The sequence below is a fragment of the Oncorhynchus gorbuscha genome, linkage group LG01, assembly GCF_021184085.1.
Source record: "Oncorhynchus gorbuscha isolate QuinsamMale2020 ecotype Even-year linkage group LG01, OgorEven_v1.0, whole genome shotgun sequence".
Classification (NCBI taxonomy): domain Eukaryota; kingdom Metazoa; phylum Chordata; class Actinopteri; order Salmoniformes; family Salmonidae; genus Oncorhynchus; species Oncorhynchus gorbuscha.
Genome location: NC_060173.1, coordinates 62,512,741 through 62,536,638, shown reverse-complemented (window position 1 = coordinate 62,536,638; position 23,898 = coordinate 62,512,741). Strand labels below are relative to the sequence as shown.

Here is a 23,898-nt window from a genome sequence, read left to right as displayed (position 1 = left end):
GTTGCCAACGCATGCCTGTTTAGAATACAATGCGTAACAATGATGTGTGGTGCATCGGCTTTCACTAGCGCACCAAAACCAGACTTTCTTCCCAGCATGACTGGAGCTCTGTCCGAACAAACTGCAGAAACCATATCCCACGAAAGATTTGTCTTTGAAGAAGTCATCCACAAGTTTCTTCACATCGGCTACCTTAGTTGTTGTTGTAAGAGGCTTACAAAATAAAAAATATTTTATCACGCCGTCTTTCACATAGCGCACAAATACAACAAGCTGGTTTAGATTAGAAACGTCTGTGGTCTCGTCGAGTTGAAGGCTGAATTTTGCCGGGCTTGAAATCAGATCTGCAACTACTTGAGCCAAGATGTCTTTGCTCATGTCCTCTATTCTATCGCTGATGGTGTCATTTGAAAGAGGAATTTGGGATAACTTAACTTCAGCCTCTTTTCCCAGCATGATATTCTCCATCTTCAACACAGCTGGTTTTATGAGTGTTTCACCAATGATTTGTGTGGTTTCCCCTGCTTTGCGATCAGGTAAGCAACTTCGTAAGATGCTGTGAGGATCGGTTTGTTGATGGGTACAAAGCCGAGAACAGGCAGAGTAGCCTTTTCATCGAATCTGGCTCTCTTCACCTTGAATTCTAGCGAGCGTTGTGTTCTTGTATATTCCATCTCCATGCAGCTTAAGGAAGTGTTCTCTTAGTTTTGCCGGTGCTAGACTAGAATTGCTCAACTTGGCAATGCAAATCATACAGTTAGGACGCTGACTCCCATCACGTTCCGTTATACATGTGAATCCATATTGTACATATTCCTCCGACCATTTTCTTTTTTTGCTCGACATAGTAAGTATGAAGGGATTAAAATATTAAGAAAGAAATCACAAGACGTACCATCACGATAGTCACAAGTCGACGACTGAGCGCACCAAATTCCCTGCAGCACAGATAGGCCAAGCGATGTAGCGTGATCACCTGCAGCCAATGATGGCCAAGCGGGGCGTGTCATCACGAATCATATGAGTCGGATGTGTGTTTTGACCTCCGCCGAACCCCTGAGACTGACTCACCGAACCCCTGGGGTTCGATCGAACCCAGGTTAAGAACCACTGGGTTAGATGTTCAGGACTCTTATGACTTGGGGGGTAGAAGCTGTTAAGAAGCCTCTTGGATCTTAATTTGGTCCTCTGGTACCGCTTGTCGTGCTGTAGCAGAGAGAACAGTCTATGACTAGGGTGGCTGGAGTCTTTGACAATTTTTATAGCCTTACTCTGACACCGCCTGGTATAGAGGTCCCGGATGGGACCCCCCTATCCACATCGATGGAACAGTAGTGGAGAGGGTAGCAAGTTTTAAGTTCCTCGGCATACACATCACAGACAAACTGAATTGGTCCACTCACATAGACAGCATCGTGAAGAAGGCGCAGCTTCGCCTCTTCAACCTCAGGAGGCTGAAGAAATTTGGCTTGTCACCAAAAGCACTCACAAGCTTTTACAGATGCACAATCGAGAGCATCCTGGCGGGCTGTATCACCGCCTGGTACGGCACTGCTCCGCCCACAACCGTAAGGCTCTCCAGAGGGTAGTGAGGTCTGCACAACGCATCACCGGGGGCAAACTACCTGCCCTCCAGGACACCTACACCACACGAGGAAGGCCATAAAGATCATCAAGGACAACAACCACCCGAGCCACTGCCTGTTTACCCCGTTATCATCCGTTATCATCCAGACTGAAAAACAGCTTCTATCTCAAGGCCATCAGACTGATAAACAGCCACCACTAACATTGAGTGGCTGCTGCCAACACACTGACTCAACTCCAGCCACTTTAATAATGGGAATTGATGGGAAATGATGTAAAATATATCACTAGCCACTTTAAACAATGCTACCTAATATAATGTTTACATACCCTACATTATTCATCGCATATGTATACGTATATACTGTACTCTATATCATCTTCTGCATATTTATGTAATACATGTATCACTAGCCACTTTAACTATGCCACTTTGTTTACATACTCATCTCATATGTATATAATGTACTCGATACCATCTACTGTATCTTGCCTATGCCGCTCTGTACCATCACTCATTCATATACCTTTATGTACATATTCTTTATCCCCCTACACTTGTGTGTATAAATAAGACGGTAGTTTTGGAATTGTTAGTTAGATTACTTGTTGGTTATTACTGCTTTGTCGGAACTAGAAGCACAAGCATTTCGCTACGCTCGCATTAACATCTGCTAACCATGTGTATGTGACAAATACAATTTGATTTGATTTGGATGGCAAGATGTTTGGCCCCTGTGATGTACTGGGCCGTACGCACTACTCTTTGTAGTGCCTTGCGGTCAGACGCTGAGCAGTTGCCATACCAGGCAGTGATGCGACCAGTCAGGATGCTCTCGATTGTGCAGCTGTAGAACCTTTTGAGGATCTGAGGACCCAGCAGTCTCCTTTTCCTCAATTTCTTTGGTTCAGCTCCAGTCCTCAAATGTCAAAAGGTTCCATTGGAAATGTCTTCTCCCCTCCACAACCCTTGATCCTACCAGTGCTGTGTAGATTTTTGTCTAAACTATCTGATGAGGCTGAAAAGGAGGGAAGGTGAGGAAAATTAGAAAAAGGAGAGGGCGGAAAGGAATAGAGCGAGATAGATAGTGGGAGGAAAACAAATAAGTGAGATATCAAATCAAAAGAGCGAAAAAGAGGGAGAGCCAAATAAAGGAGACAGACATTCTTCTGGCAGAACATGAACAGCTGTGCTGTCTGGGAGTTGATATAGTTGTGTGTGATGGAGACAGATTGTCCTGTGATTGTTCATTTTGAAGCACAGGTTATTGATGTCATCTGCTGGAATTTTTGAAATAACAAAAACAAGACAAATAGAAACCAAATGAATAGATGAGCTTTACTTCATTTGTGCCCCAGGAACCTTTTCACTGCCACAGAGAGAAACAATATTAAAAACAGCTTTGATTTGTTTGATTGGTCAAACAGTAAATACATAGGGGATACATTCGAGATAAATGTTTTTGTTTTTTTGTTTTTGGAAAGCACACTAATAATAAAACTCAAGATATGTGGGGAATGTTTTTCTGCAAATGTCTAATTTAAGTCAAAAGTTGAATGTTACATTTGAGTGAAGTTCACATTCAATGTAACATTCTATGAATGTCCTGGTGTGAACCTGTTTGAATAGCTCAATGCTTCTAGAGAGCTTTGTAGCATCCTAGCTGTAGTGGTTAGTCTCATGTAATGCTTTTGCCAACTCCTTACCCTCTCACCTCAAACGCTGTCGTTTACCATGTTTCTTTCTCTCTTAACACTGAGAATTTGTTGTGTGTGTGTCTGCATGCTCGTGCTTTGTGTGTCTTCCACAGGTCAAGGTCCATAAGTGGAGCATCTTCCGGTCTCTCCACTAGCCCTCTCAGCAGCCCACGGGTAAGTACCTCTCCCCAATCCTCCCACACCCACCTCACCCTCTTTATCAGGACCCCTGTGTTTTCCCTCAGGCATCACACAGGCCACCCTTAAACCTGCTGCCTGTCTATGCCTTGATTGGTATTTGTTTTTATGTCATCACATGAGACAAACACAGTCAGCGTAGCTAGATGCTCCTGACCAGGATCCTGAGGATAGGAGCTTGGCCTGAAACAAATATAGGATCTACACTGGAATTACTTAGGCGTTAGTCTTACAACATAGAAGAAAAATGATAGTGCCCCTACTAATGCATGTGCCAGAGGCTATTCTAGTGGTAGTGCTGCAGCCCCTGGACCACATTATGTCTTAGGTGGCAGGGGTTCGATTAACTCTGCAACTCTTCCAATTTGGCAGCAAAACATTTACAATAAAGACATAATTGACATCGTAAAATGAACAAAAGTGTGTACGTTATCTTTATTGGGGATATTTAAAACTTTTTATGGCTAGGGGTTCCGCTAGCGCCACCCCCTCAACATTCCGCTGAAAAGGCAGTGCGGGATATTCAAAAATATATTTTTTAAATATTTCACTTTTACATATTGACAAGTCCAATACAGCAAATGAAAGATACACATCTTGTTAATCTACCCATCGTGTCCTATATTTAAAATGTTTTACAGCGAAAACACAACATATATTTATGTTAGATTACCACCAACTCCAAAAAAAACACATAGCCATTTTCCCAGCCAAAGATAGTCACAAAAGCAGAATTAGAGATTAAATTAATCACTAACCTTTGATAATCTTCATCCGATGACACTCATATGACATCATGTTACACAATACATTCATGTTTTGTTCGATAATATGCATATTTATATCCACAAATCTCGGTTTACATTGATGCCATGTTCAGAAATGCCTCCAAAATATCCGGAGTAATTATAGAGAGCTACGCCAGATAACAGAAATACTCATCATAAACTTTGGCGAAAGATACACGTTTTACATATAATTAAAGATACACTGGTTCTTAATGCAGCCGCTGTGTCAGATTTTTTTTAAACGTTACGAGAAAAGCATATCATGCAATAATCTAAAAAGGCGCTAAGACGTAACAATATTTCTCCGCCGTGCTGGAGTCAACAGAAATACGAAATTACATCATAAATATTCCCTTACCTTTGATGATCTTTCATCAGAATGCAGTGCAAGGAGTCCTAGTTCCACAATACATTGTTTGTTTTCTTCCATAATGTCCATTACTAGTGTCCAATTAGCTGCTTTTGCTAGCACGGTTAGTTCACATGTCCAAAAGCTGGTGCTGGTCCAGGCGAACTTGGACGAAAACTTCAAAAAGTTATATTCCAGGTCGAATAAACTGGTTAAACTAAGTAGAGAATCAATCTTCAGGATGTTATTTTCATATATATCCAATAACGTTCCAACCGGTGCATTCGTTTTTGTCTGCAGAGTCATGGAACGCAGGCGATGTGCGCAACCAAGAACTGGTATTCTGACAGACCAGTGACTCATTCCCCTCCCATCCGGTCATACATCACACTAGAGGCTTCATTCCATGTTCTACTGACTGTTGAAATATAGTGGAAGGCGTAGGAAGTGCGAACATATCCATATCTTGTTTGGATGTGAATAGGCGATGACCTGAAATTCGACCAGCCCCAAAATGTCCACTTACTGTTATACTCACAGTTACTGTTTTTTTTCCCCACTTACTGTTCTGTTATACTCACAGACATAATTCAAACAGTTTTAGAAACTTCAGAGTGTTTTCTTTCCAATGGTAATAGTAATATGCATATATTAGCATCTAGGACAGACTAGGATGCAGTTCACTATGGGCATGCAATTCATCCAAAGTGAAAATGCTGCCCCCTAGCCCTAACAGGTTTTAATGTTGAACTCCTCATTAAACACCAATGGTATTCATTAAATGTATTCATTTTATTTAGGATAATGTTTTCCAACTTCATCATTCTATTTTATTATTTAATATATTATTTATATATAATACATAATAAATATATCATCATTATAAAATAAATATATCATAAATAATAATAATAATAATAAATATGTATTATTTATATATTATTTAAATATTATTTATGTGTTGTTATATGTGAGAAAGCCACACAGAGGTTCAGAGATAAATTACTGTCAGAAGTCACATAATTAGTTAGATTGCACACAGGTGGACTTTATTTAAGTGTGACGTGATCTGTCACATGATCTCATATACCTGTTCTGAAAGGCCCCAGAGTCTGCAACACCACCAAGCAAGAGGCACCATGAAGAGCAAGGAGCAATCCAAACAGGTCAGGGACATAGTTGTGGAGAAGTACAGATCAGGGTTGGGTTATAAAAAATATCCTAAACTTTGAACTTCCTACGGAGCACCATTAAATCCATTATTAAAAAATTGAAAGAATATGGCACGACAACAAACTTGCCAAGACTCACGGACCAGGCAAGGAGGGCATTAATCAGAGAAGCAACCAAAGATAACCCTGAAAGAGTTGCAAAGCTCCACAGCAGAGAGCTTCATCTCAAGATATATGTAAGCAAATCAACCCTTCTGCCTCTCATGACTCCCATCTCCACTTACCTAGTGTTTCTATCACTGCTCGATTTTGGTAACACTTTACTTGACACCCAGCGTCATAACACTTTGTGACATAGTCATCACCATGCCATAATATGTCATAACAGCTGACATAACTTGTCATAACCTGTTATAATATGGCCATAACACTGTCATGGCATATGTATTTAGATCTGTTGTGACATATATTGTGTATAAACCCACAAAACCTACCACACTCGGCAACACATTCCATTGCACCATTGCCTACGTGTCAACAGTATGTTTATGTTATGTTAATTTTAAATGTATTAAATTATAATTGTAAGTGTACACACATTGATGTCAGACATGCACCTACCCTAATGATCTGTTGCTGATGTCTGGGATGAATGCAGGAACATTGTTATGACACTGGGTGTCAAGTGTTACCACAATTTATTTTAATGTCTAATAGAACTGGTCTATATTTTACAACAATATTTATTAATAAGACCTGTCATTATATTGTGAGGAACTGCAGCTTTATCAGAATTATTTTCTGTTTTTTCTTTTTAGATATATTAGTAGATATATTTCCTTCCTTAGATAAAACCGTTGCCAGACACATTAACAGAAAGCTCAATTCAATTAAATCTGACTTCAGTAGATGGAATAACATCCTTTTACCGTCAGAATATCTATTGTCGACATGTATATATTGCCATGGCTGAATTTCTGAAGGTCAATGCTTCCCATGGTTCCCCCTTCAGGCGATTGGGATTATTATATTCATAGTGCGATTTCAAAATGTATGTGGCAAGGTAGGCGACCCATGACAAAATTAACAAATGTCTTGGGGGTATGATATTTGTGTGTCTGTAACTTTCTCACTCATCATTGTTCACAATTCATTCAGGATTTTCCATAATCGTGGTAGCATCCACATTAATGTAGAAGTGTTGAGCGACATATTATGTTCTTATTTACAATAAAAGTGACTCTAAAATGACACAATATATTATTTATCATTCATTTCTATTGGGCACAACGTAATCTGAAAGACACCTAAAACAAACAGCAAATGCTTTCAACAAGTTTGTAAATTTGCAAGCATGACATAATCATTGCGTGCTAGTAATATTGTACCAAATACTAAACTTTTGACAACTTTAATACACATATAAGTGCATTTGTCTGAATACTTTTGGTCCCCTAAAATGTGTACAAAAAGTGATTTCTAAACTGTTCACCTAATATCTATGAAAATACCCTTAAATTAAAGCTGACAGTCTGCACTGTAACTTCACAATCATTGTATCATCAAATCCACAGTGCTGGAGTACAGAGTCAAAACAACAACAAAAATGGCATATATAGTGTATATAAAACATTAAGGACACCTGCTCTTTCCATGACATAGACTGACTAGGTGAATCCAGGGGAAAGCTATGATCCCTTATTGATGTCACTTGTTAAATCCACTTCAATCAGTGTAGATGAAGGGGAGGAGACGGGTTAAAGAAGGAATTTTAAGCCTTTCAACAATTGAGACACGGATTGTGTATGTGTGCCCTTCAGAAGGTGAATGGTCAAGGCAAAATATTTGAGTGCCTTTCAACGGGTATGGTAGTAGTGCCAGGTGCACTGGTTTGTCAAGACATGTTGGCTGGGTGGGGTTGGGGGAATGGGAGGCCCACTTCTTTTTTTTTATATAGACTGTTTATTGAATTTATTATTACTGGAACTTTATAATATGTTCCTAATGATCAAATAATTTGTAGTTATGTACCTTTTTGTAAAGAAATGTTGGTAATAATTTACATGACACCAGCATCATAACACGTCATGACATGGTCATAACCAGGTCCTAATATTTCATAACAGCTGACCTGTCACCTGTTGTGACATATATTGCATAATTCTAAGGCTGATTATGACACCTACATTCATTCAAAATAAAAATAAATATTACATTCTTTCTTTTTTTTCCCTTTGCTGTTGTTGGATTTTTTTTTTGTCATGATTTTTTAAAATCATAATTTAAATAATTTGCAGAAAATACACTTTATGACACTGTCAAAAAGCATTATGACCATCTTGTGTCACTTGGACTAAGAAAATGCACTTTATGACACTGTCAAGAAGCATTATAACCATCCTGTGCCATTTTAATTGGACTAAGAAAGTTCCATTTATGACAGCATTGGGGAGGTGCATGTCTGACATCAATGTGTGCGTAATTACAATGATAATTTAACATGGTCAATTTTAGAAAGTGTTATGTCATAAACGTACTGTTGACAAGTAGGCTATGGTGTAATGGAATGTTTTGCCATGTGTGGAAGGATTTGTGGGTTTTGACACTCTTATGTAGGTGTCATAACAGCCATAAAATAACTACCATGGTAGGTTTTGTGGCATTTGACACTTTTATGTACCGGTAGGTGTAACAACCAGCCATAAAATAATGCAATATATGTCCCAACATATCTAAATATTTGTGTCATGATAGTATTATGACCATATTATGACAGGTTATGTCAGCTGTTATGACACATGTTGACATGGTTATGACAGTGTCATAAAGTGTTATGACACTTGGTGTCAAGTAAAGTGTTACCATTTGGAAAGAAATCTTCTTCTTCTTCTGAGTGGCAGCCCAATGTGTGAAGTAATTCATAGAAATTGCTGTATATGAACAGAATATGAATTAAATACACATTGTCACAAAATAAATGTAATTACATAAAGACACCTTTTTAGCTTTTACTTAGGGTGCTTTTAGTCATACTATCTATTTTATCCCATTCTATATATCTTATTTACTTGTATTTATTTTGTTTTCTCTGTTTTATAATTGTTTTAGTCTTTTGATTCATCTCATTTAGAAAAAAAAATATTATTAACTTTCTCAACTTTTATTATTCTATTTTGTTAAGCACTTTGAAATACATCCAGCGTAAGCAATGTACTCTATAAATAAACCGTTGTTTTTATTAAGAGAGACACTTAGAAGCTATTTCTCCATGAGTTTCCACCCAATTGGTGACATTTTCATGCGAAAATTAAAAAATTGTCAAAAAGACAATATGCACATTTTCCCACCAGTCGTATGTTTCCACCAAACTGACTTGTTGCAGATTAAAATCAGTGCCTGACGATGTGGTGCACACAAAGTTTTTAGGTACCGAATAAAAATCAAAAGTTCAATGTGTTTCCATCACACTTTCAACTCTACTGATAGTTTTGTCACAAAAACTGTGTTTAATAGCAAATGTGCTTGATGCTGTATTTGCTGCCAAAGGTGCTTCAACAAAGTACTGAGTAAAGGGTGTAAATACTTATGTAAATGTTATATTTCAGTTTTCTTTTTCATAAATTAGCAACAATTTCTAAAAACATGTTTTTGCTTTGTCGTTAGGGGGTATTGTGTGTAGATTGATGAAGGAAAAATATTATTGAATCAATTTTACAATTAAGACTGTAATGTACCAAAATGTGGAAAAGTCAAGGGGTCTGAACACTTCCCGAAAGCACAGTATTTAATACGTACCCTAAAAAACTGCATGATTTCCCGAGTCATAGTGGGAGGACCACAAACCATATCATTGTGTGACTCCAAGTTTACTTTAACATGAAGGTTATTATATCAATATTTGCCCATAAAGTCGTTTCCATTGCCATTTCTCGCATAATGCATTTTACAGACACAAAAAGAGATCCCACCACGTCAAACAAACAAATGATTTGTCTGCAATTATAACATTTTACCAAAACTTCCTGTTTCCATCATAGCTGTCATGATTTTATTTTATACAGTATGACTTTATTCAGATTAAAACTGTGGATGGAAACGTGGTTTGTGTCTCACTTGAGAGTGTTTGTTACCACATAAAGAATAATCAAGTGTTTTAAAAAGTTTTTAAAAAGCAGCAAACCAGCAGTTGAAACAACAAACGTTTTCCCCGCCGGTTTCAGTAAAAAGCTGAGGGACTGGGCTGGAGAAATGTAACCACTCTTGAATTCATAGTCAGAGCTATGAATGCAAGGACTGACCATCCATCATGTAAAAATAATAGTTTGAGCCATATTTTAAAGCTTTATAGTATTTGTTTACATTTACTTTGTTTACAAACATTGGAGTTAAACAAGCTCAGGCCTAGATTCAATCAAATCAAGCATTAACCGGTGATACACCTTGCCACGACTTCCGCCGAGGTCGGTCCCTCTCCTCCTACGGGCGGCGTTCGGCGGTGAACGTCACCGGTTTTCTAGCCATCGCTGATCCAGCTTTCATTTTCCATTGGTTTTGTCTTTATTTTCTACACACCTGGTTTTCAATATCCAATTACATGTTCATGTTCATTTAACCCTCTGTTTCCCCCATGTTTGTTGTGCGTGATTATTTCTATGTTTAGTTCGGTTTATTATGGCTGATTTTTGGATGGGTGCTGTGTTCATCCGTGCGTATATTTACCGTTGGTTTTTGGTCAAGTGTATTTGTTTACCGTGTGACTTTATTGTTTGAGTATAGCACGTTGTTCACTCATTTTGCTCTCCTGCGCCGGACTTCATGCACCAGCTCCACTCACCTTCTGACACACCTGCATAGCTGTTTTGGCAGTGTCGGAGGTGTAACTGCGTTGGTGCAGTCAATTTGTTGTGCAGCTGCTCTTGATCATTGTCACGAATCCACACCCATCCCACTCATGTTAGAAGATCAGAACAAGATAGTGTAGGCTATATAGAACCCGGCTTAAGATCAATAGAAGATTTAGGACCAATAGAATTTGACGCTCAAATTGACTACCATTCAACGAAATATTGAGGATTTATATCAGCCTAATAGAGGTGTAGATTACATCTTACATTTCAGTGTTCGCTTGAAAACAAGGCTGCGTTGGATTTAATCTTAATGCGGCTCCGTGCTACCAATGTCAATGTCAGCTTTAGGTATAATGCCACGAGCTGCTTGTGGAAGTAAATTCCAACTCGGACACCGTCAAAACATCAGCTATGTAGATATAGGCTAAAACTGTCATGTTTGTCATTTATTATCATGTCTTGTCCCTGTGCTCCCCATTCTATTCGTTTCCCTCTGCTGGTCTTATTAGGTTCTTTCCCTCTTTCTATCCCTCTCTCTCCCCCTCCCTCTCTCACTCTCTCGCTCTCTCTTCTCTCTATCGTTCCGTTCCTGCTCCCAGCTGTTCCTATTCCCCTAATCATCATTTAGTCTTCCCACACCTGTTCCCGATCCTTTCCCCTGATTAGAGTCCCTATTTCTTCCTTTGTGTTCCGTTCCTGTCCTGTCGGTTCCTTGTTTAGAATTCACCGTGCTGTGATTGTGTATCGCCCTGTCCTGTCGTGTTTTTGCCTTCATCAGATGCTGCGTGTGAGCAGGTGTCTCTGTCAGCTACGGCCTGCGCCTACCCGAAGCGACCTGCAGTCTGTGGCCGCTTCTCCTGTTATTCCCCTCTACAGACTAGAGGATTTCTGTTATTCCCTGTTTGGACATTTCCTGTTAAGGATTCAGGATTTGTCGTTTTCTGTTTGGACTTGAATAAACTCTGTTTCTGTTAAGTCGCTTTTGGGTCCTCTTTCACCTGCATGACAGAAGGAACCGATCAAGGAATGGACCCAGCGACTTCAGACGCTCGTTACACTGCCGTCGAGATCCAAGGAGCCATGCTCGGCAGACACGAGCAGGAATTGTCTGCTGCTCGCCATGCCGTGGAGAACCTGGCCGCTCAGGTTTCCGACCTCTCTGGACAGTTCCAGAGTCTACGTCTCGTGCCACCTGTTACTTCCTGGCCTGCCGAGCCTCCAGAACCTAGGGTTAATAACCCACCTTGCTACTCCGGGCAGCCCACTGAGTGCCGCTCCTTTCTCACGCAGTGTGAGATTGTGTTCTCTCTCCAACCCAACACATACTCTAGAGAGAGCTCGGGTTGCTTACGTCATTTCACTCCTTACTGGCCGGGCTCGAGAATGGGGCACAGCTATCTGGGAGGCAAGGGCTGATTGCTCTAACAAGTTCCAGAACTTTAAAGAGGAGATGATTCGGGTTTTTGACCGTTCAGTTTTTGGTGGGGAGGCTTCTAGGGTCCTGGCTTCCTTATGCCAAGGTGAACGGTCCATAACGGATTATTCTATTGAGTTTCGCACTCTTGCTGCCTCTAGTGAGTGGAACGAGCCGGCGCTGCTCGCTCGTTTTCTGGAGGGACTCCACGCAGTGGTTAAGGATGAGATTCTCTCCCGGGAGGTTCCTTCAGATGTGGACTCTTTGATTGCTCTCGCCATCCGCATAGAACGACGGGTAGATCTTCGTCACCGGGCTCGTGAAAGAGAGCTCGCATCAACGGTGTTTCCCTGCTCCGCATCGCAACCATCTCCCTCCTCTGGCTTTGAGACTGAGCCCATGCAGCTGGGAGGGATTCGCATCTCGACTAAGGAGAGGGAACGGAGGATCACCAACCACCTGTGCCTCTATTGCGGAGTTGCTGGACATTTTGTTAATTCATGTCCAGTAAAAGCCAGAGCTCATCTGTAAGCGGAGGGCTACAGGTGAGCGCAACTACTCAAGTCTCTCCATCAAAATCCTGTACTACTTTGTCGGTCCATCTACGCTGGACCGGTTCGGGTGCTACATGTAGTGCCTTGATAGACTCTGGGGCTGAGGGTTGTTTCATGGACGAAGCATGGGTTCGGAAACATGACATTCCTTTCAGAGAGTTAGAGAAGCCTACGCCCATGTTCGCCTTAGATGGTAGTCATCTTCCCAGTATCAGATTTGAGACACTACCTTTAACCCTCACAGTATCTGGTAACCACAGTGAGACTATTTCTTTTTTGATTTTCCGTTCACCGTTTACACCTGTTGTTTTGGGTCATCCCTGGCTAGTATGTCATAATCCTTCTATTAATTGGTCTAGTAATTCTATCCTATCCTGGAACGTTTCTTGTCATGTGAAGTGTTTAATGTCTGCCATCCCTCCCGTTTCTTCTGTCCCTACTTCTCAGGAGGAACCTGGCGATTTGACAGGAGTGCCGGAGGAATATCATGATCTGCGCACGGTCTTCAGTCGGTCCCGAGCCAACTCCCTTCCTCCTCACCGGTCGTATGATTGTAGTATTGATCTCCTTCCGGGGACCACTCCTCCTCGGGGTAGACTATACTCTCTGTCGGCTCCCGAACGTAAGGCTCTCGAGGATTATTTGTCTGTGTCTCTTGACGCCGGTACCATAGTGCCTTCTTCCTCTCCGGCCGGGGCGGGGTTCTTTTTTATTAAGAAGAAGGACGGTACTCTGCGCCCCTGCGTGGATTATCGAGGGCTGAATGACATAACGGTTAAGAATCGTTATCCGCTTCCCCTTATGTCATCAGCCTTCGAGATTCTGCAGGGAGCCAGGTGCTTTACTAAGTTGGACCTTCGTAACGCTTACCATCTCGTGCGCATCAGAGAGGGGGACGAGTGGAAAACGGCGTTTAACACTCCGTTAGGGCATTTTGAGTACCGGGTTCTGCCGTTCGGTCTCGCCAATGCGCCAGCTGTTTTTCAGGCATTAGTTAATGATGTTCTGAGAGACATGCTGAACATCTTTGTTTTTGTCTATCTTGACGATATCCTGATTTTTTCTCCGTCACTCGAGATTCATGTTCAGCACGTTCGACGTGTTCTACAGCGCCTTTAGAGAATTGTCTCTACGTAAAGGCTGAGAAGTGCTCTTTTCATGTCTCCTCCGTTACTTTTCTCGGTTCCGTTATTTCCGCTGAAGGCATTCAGATGGATTCCGCTAAGGTCCAAGCTGTCAGTGATTGGCCCGTTCCAAGGTCACGTGTCGAGTTGCAGCGCTTTTTAGGTTTCGCTAATTTCTATCGGCGTTTCATTCGTAATTTCGGTCAAGTTGCTGCCCCTCTCACAGCTCTTACTTCTGTCAAGACGTGTTTTAAGTGGTCCGGTTCCGCCCAGGGAGCTTTTGATCTTCTAAAAGAACGTTTTACGTCCGCTCCTATCCTCGTTACTCCTGACGTCACTAGACAATTCATTGTCGAGGTTGACGCTTCAGAGGTAGGCGTGGGAGCCATTCTATCCCAGCGCTTCCAGTCTGACGATAAGGTTCATCCTTGCGCTTATTTTTCTCATCGCCTGTCGCCATCTGAGCGCAACTATGATGTGGGTAACCGTGAACTGCTCGCCATCCGCTTAGCCCTAGGCGAATGGCGACAGTGGTTGGAGGGGGCGACCGTTCCTTTTGTCGTTTGGACAGACCATAAGAACCTTGAGTACATCCGTTCTGCCAAACGACTTAATGCCCGTCAAGCTCGTTGGGCGTTGTTTTTCGCTCGTTTCGAGTTTGTGATTTCTTACCGTCCGGGTAGCAAGAACACCAAGCCTGATGCCTTATCCCGTCTGTTTAGTTCTTCTGTGGCTTCTACTGATCCCGAGGGGATTCTTCCTTATGGGCGTGTTGTCGGGTTAACAGTCTGGGGAATTGAAAGACAGGTTAAGCAAGCACTCACGCACACTGCGTCGCCGCGCTTGTCCTAGTAACCTCCTTTTCGTTCCTGTTTCCACTCGTCTGGCTGTTCTTCAGTGGGCTCACTCTGCCAAGTTAGCTGGTCATCCCGGTGTTCGAGGCACTCTTGCGTCTATTCGCCAGCGCTTTTGGTGGCCGACTCAGGAGCGTGACACGCGCCGTTTCGTGGCTGCTTGTTCGGACTGCGCGCAGACTAAGTCGGGTAACTCTCCTCCTGCCGGTCGTCTCAGACCGCTCCCCATTCCTTCTCGACCATGGTCTCACATCGCCTTAGACTTCATTACCGGTCTGCCTTTGTCTGCGGGGAAGACTGTGATTCTTACGGTTGTCGATAGGTTCTCTAAGGCGGCACATTTCATTCCCTCGCTAAACTTCCTTCCGCTAAGGAGACGGCACAAATCATTATTGAGAATGTATTCAGAATTCATGGCCTCCCGTTAGACGCCGTTTCAGACAGAGGCCCGCAATTCACGTCACAGTTTTGGAGGGAGTTCTGTCGTTTGATTGGTGCGTCCGTCAGTCTCTCTTCCGGGTTTCATCCCCAGTCTAACGGTCAAGCAGAGAGGGCCAATCAGACGATTGGTCGCATACTACGCAGCCTTTCTTTCAGAAACCCTGCGTCTTGGGCAGAACAGCTCCCCTGGGCAGAATACGCTCACAATTCGCTTCCTTCGTCTGCTACCGGGTTATCTCCGTTTCAGAGTAGTCTGGGTTACCAGCCTCCTCTGTTCTCATCCCAGCTTGCCGAGTCCAGCGTTCCCTCCGCTCAAGCGTTTGTCCAACGTTGTGAGCGCACCTGGAGGAGGGTGAGGTCTGCACTTTGCCGTTACAGGGCACAGACGGTGAGAGCCGCCAATAAACGCAGGATTAAGAGTCCAAGGTATTGTTGCGGCCAGAGAGTGTGGCTTTCCACTCGCAACCTTCCTCTTACGACAGCTTCTCGTAAGTTGACTCCGCGGTTCATTGGTCCGTTCCGTGTCTCCCAGGTCGTCAATCCTGTCGCTGTGCGACTGCTTCTTCCGCGACATCTTCGTCGCGTCCATCCTGTCTTCCATGTCTCCTGTGTTAAGCCCTTTCTTCGCACCCCCGTTCGTCTTCCCTCCCCCCTCCCGTCCTTGTCGAGAGCGCACCTATTTACAAGGTACATAAGATCATGGACATGCGTTCTCGGGGACGGGGTCACCAATACTTAGTGGATTGGGAGGGTTACGGTCCTGAGGAGAGGAGTTGGGTTCCGTCTCGGGACGTGCTGGACCGTTCACTCATCGATGATTTCCTCCGTTGCCGCCAGGATTCCTCCTCGAGTGCGCCAGGAGGCGCTCGGTGAGTGGGGGTACTGTCATGTTTGTCATTTATTATCATGTCTTGTCCCTGTGCTCCCCATTCTATTCGTTTCCCTCTGCTGGTCTTATTAGGTTCTTTCCCTCTTTCTATCCCTCTCTCTCCCCCTCCCTCTCTCACTCTCTCGCTCTCTCTTCTCTCTATCGTTCCGTTCCTGCTCCCAGCTGTTCCTATTCCCCTAATCATCATTTAGTCTTCCCACACCTGTTCCCGATCCTTTCCCCTGATTAGAGTCCCTATTTCTTCCTTTGTGTTCCGTTCCTGTCCTGTCGGTTCCTTGTTTAGAATTCACCGTGCTGTGATTGTGTATCGCCCTGTCCTGTCGTGTTTTTGCCTTCATCAGATGCTGCGTGTGAGCAGGTGTCTCTGTCAGCTACGGCCTGCACCTACCCGAAGCGACCTGCAGTCTGTGGCCGCTTCTCCTGTTATTCCCCTCTACAGACTAGAGGATTTCTGTTATTCCCTGTTTGGACATTTCCTGTTAAGGATTCAGGATTTGTCGTTTTCTGTTTGGACTTGAATAAACTCTGTTTCTGTTAAGTCGCTTTTGGGTCCTCTTTCACCTGCATGACAAAAACGGATCTGATTGAATTAGGCCCTTATATTTTGGGTTCTGATGGGTTACAACAGTTGAACTAAGCTCACGAGGCACTAATAACTGATGTTCTTCAAGAATCAATGGTTACATATCATATCATTATATTAATTTATAAGTCCAAAAATGGATTGCCCCTTTAAAGAATGAAAAGGTTTACCAGGCCAAGTGTCCATGGTTTTCATGTCTCAGCAAAAGCCTTGCTCAGACAGCTAGCCTGCCTTGTCTTTCACCTTTCTTGTGTGTGTTTGCTTGCTCTGGTCACTGACAGCACATCACCTTATATCACATTGCACTTTTTTTAACATCTGTCTGTTTTGAATGCTTGCGATGTTGTTGTTTTTTTTGTTTTGTTTACACTGTCCCATGGTCTTGTTGCCTTTCTACTTGGCCGATTTGCTGAATGAGCTAACCGACTCCATGTTTGTTCTTCTTTTGTCTTTTTCTTTATATACCCCTCCCTCCATCCATCCATCATTACTGTATCACACCTCACCTGCCTATCCGTGCCTGGCTGTCTCTCTCGCTGCTGGTTTTGTGGCTGTTTGCTCTGTGTTGCATCTGCATGTGTGGGCATTCATTTGTGTATTCTTCTGTGTGTGTTGTGTGTATCTGTGTGTCTTTGTGCACCCCCTGCTTTTGGTACTGTTCATATTATGTGTATGCTCCCTTCTTTCTACCCAAAATGTAGCCTCTCAGAAAGTTCTGTGTACCCCCCCCGTCTCCAGACTTCTCCCAGTCGCCCAACTCCAGCCCCTGCCCCTCCCCCGAGCCCCTTGCCCCCCACACCAACTGGACAGTTGCCCATCGCGCCCCCACCCCCAACTCCCTGGCCCCGGACAGCGGGCAGCTGCTACCACCCGACCCCAGAAACCAAACCCTCCTGGCCAAGCCCAAACTGCTGCCCAAGCCCCTTGCGTCCACCCACTCCAACCCCCTTCCGGAGAACCCCTCGCTCAGCCCAGCGATTGTGCCCCCAAGTCGGAGACCTCAACCCCCTGCCAGCCCCCATCCCCCTCCTCCTCCGCCACCTCTGTCACATCTCTCAGAGCACCCCCGAGCAGCCCCATGGGGCAGCGGCGCCCTGCTCTCACAACGCCCTCCCCCACAATCCCCCAGCTCTCTGTCACCCATGCCCCCGACGCAGTGCCCCTCTCGCCCATTCGATGGCACCCCTTCCACCCAGTGGCGCCCTCACCCTCACCCACCCCTCGCCCACACCCTCTCCCTCTCACTCGGGCACTGACTACGGTCCCAAATCTATCCCCCTCATACAGGTTACCCCTCACCCATCCCCCCGGGGCAGCCCCCTCCCCACCCCCAAGGGCACCCCTGTGCACACACCCAAGGAGAGCCCGGCGGGCACGCCCAACCCCACGCCGCCCCCCAGCCCATCTATCGGCGGTATGCCCTGGAGGACACGCCTCAACTCCATCAAGAACAGCTTCCTGGGCTCGCCACGCTTTCACCGCAGGAAACTACAAGGTACTGTGAGAGGGAAAAGAAATGGGTTTCCTAAAGCCTTCAAAGTGAAAATAGTCATTCCTTTTTTGTTCAGGACTCAGCTGCACAGCTGTGAGAAAACAATTATAAAATCAATGTTTGACAGTCAATCTTTTGCGAGTGGATGAACAACATTCGTTGCATTAGGAACTTTGTTGTTCTGAGTATAGATCTGCAAGAGAAATAAAGTACTACTTTAGCTATGAAGGCTTTGGGATACCCATCTCTGATTGTTGCTTTATGAGAGCAGGCTGCATGCATTTCGGCTCCCGAGTGGAGCAGCGGTCTAAGGCACTGCATCTCCATGTTAGAGGCGTCACTACAGACCCTTGTTGGAGTCGAGGCTGTGTCACAACCGACAACCGATTGGCCCAGCATTGTCTGGGTTAGGGTTTGGCCGGGGTAGGCCATCATTGTAAATAAGAATTTGTTCTTAACTGTCTTGCCTAGTTAATAAAGGTCCCCCCAAAAAATGCAACAAGCTTTTGATCCCCTCTCTAACCTTTGCGCTTTCTCTAACCTGTGACCTCGCTTCTCTCTACCCAGTTCCCACACAAGAGGAGATGTCCAGCCTCACACCAGAGTCTTCCCCAGAGTAAGTACCTTTACCTATCCTCTCCATGTCAACACAACTCAGTCCTTACATACGACACACTGACTAACGTAACACACACACGCACACAAACACAGCATCACCCTAGATTAAGTACCTTTACCTGTCTTCTCCAATTCCACACAATACAATACACACAACACACACACCAACAAAGTAGAGTATCAATAGATGGTCGGGTGGCCAGCACATAATTACAAATCATTTGTTAAACTGCAAATTGACCACAATAAGCCCAAACAGATGTAATATTTGATTAAAACGCAATCATTTAAACCTTGCTTACATTTATATACAATCACGTGTTTCTCTATTATGCGTTGGAATACTTGGGAACAGGTTTCCAAAATTCAATATCCTGGTGTCTTTTCTGTCCAACAATGAAAATAAAATCAAAAGTTATGTGTATATATATAGAAAATACCTTAGGAGTGATAATAGAGCCCTTAGGAGCAATGTAAGAGTAAATAAAATATAAAAATGCTGTTGTATATCCTACCCTAGGAAATACAAAGGCAGCATCTCACCAGACTCATCCCCAGAGTAAGTATTCAGACTCATCCCCACTTCAACTCCCTCACTCACTCAGTACCTATTTCTCCCGGTCTCTCTCTCTGTCTCGCTCTCTGTCCCTCACTCAGTACCTATTTCTCTAGGTCTCTCTCTCTGTCTCTCGCTCTCTTTCTCTCTCTGTCCCTCACTCAGTACCTATTTCTCTAGGTCTCTCTCTCTGTCTCTCGCATTCTTTCTCTCTCTGTCCATCACTCAGTACCTATTTCTCCCGGTCTCTCACTCTGTCTCGCTCTCTCTCTGTCCCTCACTCAGTACCTATTTCTCTAGGTCTCTCTCTCTGTCTCTCGCTCTCTTTCTCTCTCTGTCCCTCACTTAGTACCTATTTCTCCCGGTCTCTCTCTCTGTCTCGCTCTCTGTCCCTCACTCAGTACCTATTTCTCTAGGTCTCTCTCTCTGTCTCTCGCTCTCTTTCTCTCTATGTCCCTCACTCAGTACCTATTTCTCTAGGTCTCTCTCTCTGTCTCTCGCTCTCTTTCTCTCTCTGTCCCTCACTCAGTACCTATTTCTCTAGGTCTCTCTCTCTGTCTCTCGCATTCTTTCTCTCTCTGTCCCTCACTCAGTACCTATTTCTCCCGGTCTCTCACTCTGTCTCGCTCTCTCTCTGTCCCTCACTCAGTACCTATTTCTCTAGGTCTCTCTCTCTGTCTCTCGCTCTCTTTCTCTCTCTGTCCCTCACTTAGTACCTATTTCTCCCGGTCTCTCTCTCTGTCTCGCTCTCTGTCCCTCACTCAGTACCTATTTCTCTAGGTCTCTCTCTCTGTCTCTCGCTCTCTTTCTCTCTATGTCCCTCACTCAGTACCTATTTCTCTAGGTCTCTCTCTCTGTCTCTCGCATTCTTTCTCTCTCTGTCCCTCACTCAGTACCTATTTCTCCCGGTCTCTCACTCTGTCTCGCTCTCTCTCTGTCCCTCACTCAGTACTTATTTCTCTAGGTCTCTCTCTTTCTCTCTCTCTCTCTCTCTCTCTCTCTCTCTCTGTCTCTCTCTCTGTCCCTCACTCAGTACCTATTTCTCAATTCAATTCAATTCAATTGACTTTATTGACATGGCAAGTTCATTATTACTTACATTGTCAAAGTGTACATATCGAAAAATAAAAATACATATTTATATATAATATATATATATATTTATATATAAATAAATGGTGGGACCAACAGCAATAATAATAATAGTAGTAGTGGACATGGGATTACCATTAACAACAACTACAACAACAATATTCATGAGAACAACAATACATTATAGCAATGGTAGTAGACCAGTGTAAACATGACTGAGAAGACACATGACGTGGTATGAAAGACAAAACAAAACAGGATGGGAAATATTATCGACATTACTTTGCACGTTTCACTGGCTGTCCCTCAGTTTGTGGCTGCCAAAACTGCACATTTGGACTTTTGAATTATAATTTTCGTGCAGCTCTGTCTCTACCTCTCTCCTGGAGCAGAGTGAGCACAGCCTGTCCTCTCTGGGCAGCCAGGTTTGTCTGTGATGACCGTTCTCTATAGCCTATTTCTCCCTGTCCCTCACTCAGTACCCATTTCTCTTTGGGGTCTCTCCCTCTCTCCCTCTCTCTCCCTCTCTCCCTCTCTCCCTCTCTCCCTCTCTCCCTCTCGGTCCCTCTCGGTCCCTCTCGGTCCCTCTCGGTCCCTCCCTCCAAGGGGCTTTATTGGCATGGGAAACGTGTTAACATTGCCAAAGCAGGTGAGGTAGATAATATACAAAAGTGAAATAAACAATAAAAATGAACAGTAAATATTACACATACAGAAGTTTCAAAACAATAAAGACATTACAAATGTCATATTATATATATATACAGTGTTGTAACAATGTCTCTCTCTCTGTCTCTGTGTGTGTGTGTGTGTGTGGGGGCTTTATTGGAACAAAACATGCTGCTATGATGGCACACTATTTCATCCAACAGATACGGGAGTTTCTAATATGTTCATACATTTGGCAGGAGGTTTCCACCTCAGTTTCTGGGCAGTATGCACATTGCCTGTCTCTCTTAAGAGACAGGACTGCTTACAGCGGCCTCTCTCAATAGCAAGGCTATGCTCACTGAATCTGTACATAGTCGAAGTGTACATTTATTTATATAGCCCTTCGTACATCAGCTGATATCTCAAAGTGCTGTACAGAAACTCAGCCTAAAACCCCAAACAGCAAGCAATGCAGGTGTAGAAGCACGGTGGCTAGGAAAAACTCCCTAGAAAGGCCAAAACCTAGGAAGAAACCTTGAGAGGAACCAGGCTATGTGGGGTGGTCCGTCCTCTTCTGGCTGTGCCGGATGGAGATTATAACAGAACATGGCCAAGATGTTCAAATGTTCATAAATGACCAGCATGGTCCAATAATAATAAGGCAGAACAGTTGAAACTGGAGCAGTAGCACGGCCAGGTGGACTGGGGACAACAAGGAGTCATCATGTCAGGTAGTCCTGAGGCATGGTCCTAGGGCTCAGGTCCTCCGAGAGAGAGAAAGAAAGAGAGAAAGAGAGAATTAGAGAGAGCACACTTAAATTCACACAGGACACCGAATAGGACAGGAGAAGTACTCCAGATATAACAAACTGACCCTAGCCCCCCGACACATAAACTACTGCAACATAAATACTGGAGGCTGAGACAGGAGGGGTCAGGAGAAGATAATAAAAAGATAATAAAAATGAAAAACATGCGTTTTTTCCCCCCATCATCTTGAAATGCAAGAGAAATGATAACTTTTGGATATCAGACCGTTGGTAACTCACCAGCATTACTACCAGAAGTACGACTTTCCTGAATTGGATCCTTTGTTTATACCCCCCAGGGCATTTGAACCCAGATGCCACCGGCGGAGAAGAGGTATTCGGAGTGAACTTCTAGTCCAACTCATAAGGCCTGCACACCATCCACCGCTTCCAAGTATATTACTCACTAATGTTCAGTGCCTGGACAATAAAATAGACAGGCTCAGAGCGAGGATATCTTTCCAGAGAGACATCGGGAACTGTAGCACACTTTCTTTCACAGAATCATGGGTCTCTCCAGATATACTGTCCCCGTCAATACAGCCAGCTGGGTTCTCAGTACATCGTGAAGACAGAAATAAAGAACTCCCTGGGAAGAATAAAGGCGGTGGTGTATGGTTCATGGTTAACTACTCATGGTGTGACTTTGATAATGTACAGGAACTCAAGTCCTTTTGTTCATCTGACCTAGAATACCTCACATCAAATGCCGCCTGTATTACCTCCCAAGAGGTTATAGTTACAGCCGTGTATATTCCCCCTCAACCTGATACCATGACGGCCCTCAAGGAACTACACTGGACTTTGTGCAAACTGGAAACCACATGTCCTGAGGGCACATTTATTCAAACAGGGAATTTTAACAAGGCAAATTTGAGGAAAACGCTTCCGAAGTTCTAGCAGCACATTGCCTGTACTATTCACGCTTCAAAAATTCTCCAAAGGTGTTACTCTCTCTTCCAGGATGGCTACAAGGCCCTCCCCCACCCTCCCTTTGGCAAATCAGATCACGACTCTATCAGATCACACAGAAAGGGATATGTTCCAGGTTGCCTCTGAGCATAACATCTCACGGAGCTCACAGAACAGGGCTCCGGGCAGCCGAGCGGAAATGGAGGAAAACTCGCCTCCCTGCGGACCTGGCATCCTTTCGCTCCCTCCTCTCTACATTTTCCTCCTCTGTCTCTGCTGCTAAAGCCACTTTCTACCACTCTAAATTCCAAGCATCTGCCTCTAACCCTAGGAAGCTCTTTGCCACCTTCTCCTCCCTCCTGAATCCTCCTCCCCCCCCTCCTCCCTCTCTGCAGATGACTTCGTCAACCATTTTGAAAAGAAGGTCGACGACATCCGATCCTCGTTTGCTAAGTCAAACGACACCGCTGGTTCTGCTCACACTGCCCTACCCTGTGCTCTGACCTCTTTCTCCCCTCTCTCTCCAGATGAAATCTCGCGTCTTGTGACGGCCGGCCGCCCAACAACCTGCCCGCTCGACCCTATCCCCTCCTCTCTTCTCCAGACCATTTCCGGAGACCTTCTCCCTTACCTCACCTCGCTCATCAACTTATCCCTGACCGCTGGCTACGTCCCTTCCGTCTTCAAGAGAGCGAGAGTTGCACCCCTTCTGAAAAAACCTACACCCGATCCCTCCGATGTTAACAACTACAGACCAGTATCCCTTCTTTCTTTTCTCTCCAAAACTCTTGAACGTGCCGTCCTTGGTCAGCTCTCCCGCTATCTCTCTCAGAATGACCTTCTTGATCCAAATCAGTCAGGTTTCAAGACTAGTCATTCAACTGAGACTGCTCTTCTCTGTATCACGGAGGCGCTCCGCACCGCTAAAGCTAACTCTCTCTCCTCTGCTCTCATCCTTCTAGACCTATCGGCTGCCTTCGATGCTGTGAACCATCAGATCCTCCTCTCCACCCTCTCCGAGTTGGGCATCTCCGGCGCGGCCCACGCTTGGATTGCGTCCTACCTGACAAGTCGCTCCTACCAGGTGGCATGGCGAGAATCTGTCTCCTCACCACACGCTCTCACCACTGGTGTCCCCCAGGGCTCTGTTCTAGGCCCTCTCCTATTCTCGCTATACACCAAGTCACTTGGCTCTGTCATAACCTCACATGGTCTCTCCTATCATTGCTATGCAGACGACACACAATTAATCTTCTCCTTTCCCCCTTCT

The 23,898-nt window shown here is 44.2% G+C and overlaps 1 protein-coding gene across 4 annotated transcripts in view; it reads left to right on the top strand.

Moving 5' to 3' along the window:
* Positions 1–23,898, top strand: part of brsk2a (BR serine/threonine kinase 2a) — a 545,611-nt gene that overhangs the window by 488,166 nt on the left and 33,547 nt on the right. For 2 of the 4 annotated variants that reach the window (XM_046358089.1, XM_046358080.1), the window contains exons 13-16: positions 3,399–3,459; positions 17,786–17,993; positions 18,558–18,606; positions 19,129–19,167. In XM_046358089.1, coding sequence (XP_046214045.1) covers positions 3,399–3,459; positions 17,786–17,993; positions 18,558–18,606; positions 19,129–19,167 — 357 coding nt within the window. Of the gene's footprint in view, positions 1–3,398; positions 3,460–17,199; positions 17,994–18,557; positions 18,607–19,128; positions 19,168–23,898 lie in introns of those variants that run through there. The other 2 variants (XM_046358106.1, XM_046358097.1) reach the window with 1 other exon arrangement.